Source organism: Hippopotamus amphibius, chromosome 11, assembly GCF_030028045.1.
Source record: "Hippopotamus amphibius kiboko isolate mHipAmp2 chromosome 11, mHipAmp2.hap2, whole genome shotgun sequence".
Lineage (NCBI taxonomy): Eukaryota > Metazoa > Chordata > Mammalia > Artiodactyla > Hippopotamidae > Hippopotamus > Hippopotamus amphibius.
Window position 1 is genome coordinate 82,013,956 of NC_080196.1, and position 5,194 is coordinate 82,019,149.

At 50.8% G+C, this 5,194-nt stretch overlaps 1 protein-coding gene across 1 annotated transcript; it reads left to right on the forward strand.

Moving 5' to 3' along the window:
• The first annotated feature begins 3,258 nt into the window (after positions 1 to 3,258).
• Positions 3,259 to 4,836, forward strand: LRRC30 (leucine rich repeat containing 30). Its single transcript, XM_057700398.1, has one exon. The coding sequence runs from the start codon at positions 3,259 to 3,261 to the stop codon at positions 4,162 to 4,164; it is 906 nt and encodes a 301-aa protein (XP_057556381.1). The 3' UTR covers positions 4,165 to 4,836.
• The last annotated feature ends 358 nt before the right edge of the window (positions 4,837 to 5,194 follow it).

Below are 5,194 nucleotides of genomic sequence, written 5' to 3' on the forward strand. Positions count from 1 at the left end.
CTTCCAAAATTAACAGATGTGATGCGTAGACATAAGCTGAAAAGCCATAGTGATGATAAAGAGATTTTCAATAGCTGTTCCGTCAGAGTAAGTTCAGGAGTAGCTCTGGATGTTTTCATAATCTACTATTTTATACTCTACTTATTTCAGTTTTATTTTATTTAGGGTTAAAGAAATAAGAAATGTTGATTTTCATATGTTGAACAAGGATCACCTGGAATATATAACGATGTAGCTAACATGGTAGGCTTATTAAATGTGTTTTCATAATTCTACAACTTCTTTATGTTTTAAAGACAGTCAAATTACTTACATGCTCTGGAATTTCAAAAACTTGTCAACAGTGCTGCGCTCTGCGGCTTATACCACACTGAAATCCACTCAGCCTCAAAGAGTCTCTTGGCAAAAGTCAGATGTGGGGGCTTCATAGTAAATCCCAAAGCTCCACAGTATTTGCTGTTACCGTTTACTCCCCAGAAACAAAGCTTAATGCAAGCAAGATAAAAGCTGCCTGGGATTTTGTCTGCTTTCACCAGAAAGAGGTGAAGTCTGACTTGCACATCCCTACAATAGTCTCACTGGCAGTGAGAATCTGACTTGCAGAGTAGGAGGGGGCTCCTGGAAATCACTGCCCACAAACGGCCCGTGTCATAGACAGGGACACGGCCCAGAGACAATGACCGTCCCCTCATGAACCTGCTCTGACTGGTTCCCCGACTGGTCACCATGGTTAACAAGCAGCCGCAGCCACGTTTCAGAAACTTAGAAGAAGCAGTCAGCTATCCACACAGCTTGTGCATTTGACATATGAGAATCTCGGTAAAGAACTGAACTATTTTGGAGAAGGGATTAAATCCATTATGCCAAAATATTCTGGAATGGTATGTTAACTTTGGCTTCCCCTAGTTGTATTGGGGGAGAGAAAGTAAGGTTAATGCCTAATTATGTGGTTATTTCTATTATGTGGTTACATAGTCACTTCTTAACCTATGTTCTCTCCAGATCTACTCCATAGAAACTTGCAACAGAAAACAATTTCCTAGCCATAGTTATTCCATCTCTGTATAGGGTTAAGCCCAGAGTTTTCTTATGATTCTAGTGGGGGCTGTTGAGTCAGACTAACTGGGTTTGAATTCTGGTCCTGCCATTGAGTAGATACTTGAACTTGGGAGAGTGACTTGATGTTGCATTAGTAACTTGACCTCTTTCTGCCTTCGTTTCGTCATCTGCAAAATGGAGATAATTTTAATATTCATCTTCTATGTAGAGTGCCTAGTACAGTGCATTTCACATAGTAGCTATTCAATCAATATTGGCTACTGATAAGTGCTCGAAAAGTACTTGGAAAGAATGTATTAAGGGGAAAGAGAACTGTCACAAAGAAGAAAGCCGTGACTCTTTCTCAAACCATCCCAACTCCTGCTAGTCCCCACATTTCAGATATTCTAGCATAATTTCTCAGGCTCAGGGAAGCAGCAGAATTCTATTGTCACATGAAATGTACATATATAAGGTGTGATCTGCTGCAAAAACCTAGGGTACAAATATAGCTACATTACTCCCCTCCCCCAAATTAATAGCTAGAATGCTCAACTATACCATAAAAAAACTCCAGAGTGTCCACCTTTGCCTGGGAATGCCTGGGGATTACTCAGTGGAAGGGGGTCAGGGCGCTGTCAGATGCGAGTGGGGCAGACATGGCCTTGTCTCACATCCCGGCTGCTCCACCACGGCTGGTGCACCTGCAGCTTCCCCGGGGGTGGCAACCAGCCAGAGCCCAGCTCGAGCTCCAGGCTTGGTGATGACAGCTCTGAGAGCTCTGAGACCACAGTCACAGGACCCGTATTCCTGTCCAGGAGGCTGAACTGCTGTGCCAGCCAAAGCCACAGGCCTCAGGGCCAAGCCGGCCCTCACACAGCCGTTAAAGCCCTTTGCTCCAAACCTGGGTCATCAACCGTGATATCTCTTCTCCCCTTAACCATGACTTACTTTTAGGAATGTTTCCCCCTTTGCATGTGTCCACCTGTGCCCCAGCTGGATGAGTTTGCCAGGGCGACCACGCCGAGCTCTGCCGATGGCGGGGCTGGGGGGTTAAACAGCAGAAATTATTTTCCACAATTCTGGAGGCTGCAAGTCCAAGAGAAGGTGTTCGCAGGTAAGCTGATTCTGAGGCCTCTCTCCTGGGCTTGCAGACGGCTGTCTTCTCCTCGTGTCCTCATGTGGCCTTGTCTGCAAACATGGTCCCATTCTGAGTTACTGGAAGTGAGGATTTCCTGGTTGGAAGTTTGCGGGAGGGGCACGGTTCAGCCCATGATGCCAACAACTGACTGCACCGACTTAGGGTATAAGTTAACTTGTTCCGTGAGAGAGAGAGATGGGGAGAGAGAGAGAGGTGTGTACCCAGGGAGGCCTCTTCAGACTACTTTCCAGGACAACGGGCACCGTGCTTTCCTTCTAAGCTTCCAGTCAGGTGCTGTCCAAACATTTACAGAGCACCTGACCAAACCTAGAGCTCTCTGTAGAACACGTGACCCAAGAATCACCTCTGACCAGCACCGTATAAAACCCTATTCTGAAGGATTCCAGGTGCCTGGGCTCCTTCTGTTACTTTTTCACAACTACGTGACTCACCGCAGTTGAAGTGGTGTGTGTTACATCTGCAGACCCTTAGCTTTGGGAACATAGCTCTGAGACTTGCACTCAGCCCAGCCCCGCTCCAGGGTCCGGATGAGCCTGAGACCTGTGCACACCCTGGCTTTATTTCTCCCCTTGGCTTCTTTTTGGAGATGGGCTGGTTAATCGCCCTGCTCAGCTGTGACACCCCAGAAAAGTGGAGAGGGGAGAGTCAGATACGGCCTCCCCGTGACCTATTTGCGCACACCAGGCCAATAAAGTGTGGGCAGAATGACAGTGACAGCTGCCCCGTGGCCTTCAGAGGGACCCGAGCAGTTCAGTTCCGCAGCCTCGGGGACAAGGGTATCATTACAGCGCGACTGCTCCGAGAGAAAGCACTTCAACACAGCCTGGGGGACGGGCGACTCTCGGCGGCACGGCTGGGCATCTGGGACCCCGAGGACCGGGCATCTGGGACCCTGAGAGCCAGGCATCTGGGACGGCCCCCACCCCGAAGTCCTACTCCACCTGCGGCACCACCTGCCACGGCTCCCATCACCCGATTGGCTCCCTGCTGGGCTTTAGCAGCTGGGCAGGACCCCACCCCCACCTGCCGCGACAGAAGAGCAGGAGGAAGGCAGGTAAATGGGGGCCAGGCAGTCCAGTGCCCGCTGCAAGGACAAGGGTCCCCTGGGGCGGGGGCTCCTGCGGAGGAGGCAGACGTTCTCCCCATGGGACGATGCTCTGCTCTCAGGGAGGGACCCGCGGTGTCTGCTGAAGCGGGGCCTGCGGCACGTCAGTTTCAGCCTGGTCACCAAGGGCATGACAGATGCGCCCGACTTCCTGTGGGGCCTGTTGGAGGTGCAGAAGCTCAACCTGTCCCACAACCAGCTCAGGGTCCTCCCGCCCGAGGTGGGGAAACTGACGCGGCTGGTGGTCCTGAACTTGTGCGGGAACCGCCTGAAGACCCTGCCCCGGGAGGTCAGCCTCCTCCAGAGCCTCAGGGTCCTGTTTGTGCACATGAACTGCCTGACGGAGCTGCCAGCCGAGCTGAGCGCCTGCCGGAACCTGGAGGTCCTGAGCCTGTCGCACAACTGCCTGTCCCAGCTCCCAGCCAGCCTGGCCGACCTCTCCCGGCTGCGCAAGCTGAACCTCAGCCACAACCGCTTTGCCCACATCCCCATCTGCGTGTTCTCGCTCAAGGAGCTGGACTTCCTGCACGTGGGCTCCAACCGCCTGGAGAACATCGCCGAGAGCATCCAGTGTCTGGCCAGCCTGCAGATCTTCATTGCCGAGAGCAACAACATCCACACCTTCCCGCGCTCCCTCTGCCTGCTCACAAGCTTGGAGCTGCTGAACCTGAACAACAACGACATCCAGACTCTCCCCGAGGAACTCTACCTGCTGTGCAGACTGACCAGGATCGCTTGGAACCCCATGGACAAAGGGCTTCACATTTCCCGCAACCCTTTATCCAAACCTCTGCCCGAGCTGCTGGAGGGCGGTCTGGAGATGCTCTTCAGCTACCTGAAGGACAGAAAACACACCTGACAGCCTCAGCCGGGTACTTCCCGGATCTAAACCTACTCCTTTTCCTATTCTTGGGGGTCGCGATGCTTGTGTTACTATTTGCTAAATCACACAGAATGCCCCTTCTAGGGAGGTGTTTGTTTTTATCTCTGTATGTTCTTAGTAACCTGCGTAATTCTATCTTTGTCTCCTTCTAAACATAAATTGAAAAAGGACTTGGGTTTTCCCCAAAGAGACATAATTCTGATTCTTTTGGGGAGCAGTGGAATTCAGCCTTTGGAAAAGAGGACGGCAGGTCTGATTCAATGTCAATCGAAAGTGAAATATTTACTAAGTATGTGCTGTGGGCCAGGTATGATACAGGGGCATTGGTACCATCTGGTTTCAGCCCCTGAACTGGGAACCTGCAGCTGGGTAGCAACAGCAAGACATGCTCCCCCCTCTGCCACCATCAAGCATCACTTGGGACCAAAGCGCAAGCTGGGGCCCCGCCCTCCCGGCAATGACCAAATCCAGCAGAGCTTCCCCGCGAGTCCTGGAGGAAACAACCCCAGGAACTTTGGCTCCAAAATGACTGTTGGGTAGCAATCTAGCCGCTCATGCTGACGTCTGGTGGTGAGCGATGGGGGTACAGCATGATGGCTTTCAGAGAATAAATACAAACCAAAATTAACGTTCAGTGTCCACCTTCTTCCCCAATCCTCCTCTGGCATCCGCAGTCACATCCTTCAGCTTTTCTAGAGATGCCCGCCAGTGGTTACATTACCCTATAATAGTTTCACTCTTCCTCCCTTACTAGATTTGCCCTCTCAGAGATGAGCTAATAGTCGGGGGAAAAAAAATGGCCGAAAGGCAAGAAAGGGGAGATAAGGCAAAGATAGGCCACCACCAAAAGTCATTACCCTTCTCACATTCAGAGGAGGGTGGTATTTGCCACTTGGCTTTCACACATGAACATTTAAAAATGAGTTGAGTGACAGGCAAAGCTCTTTGGACAAAAAGGTCTGTATAAATATTGTTTGTTGTGTTTTTAATTCTGAGAATACACAGC

What these genes read in the sequence shown, in the direction of transcription:
- LRRC30 (XM_057700398.1), top strand. Translation starts at nt 3,259, where the DNA reads ATGGGGGCCAGGCAGTCCAGTGCCCGCTGCAAGGACAAGGGTCCCCTG.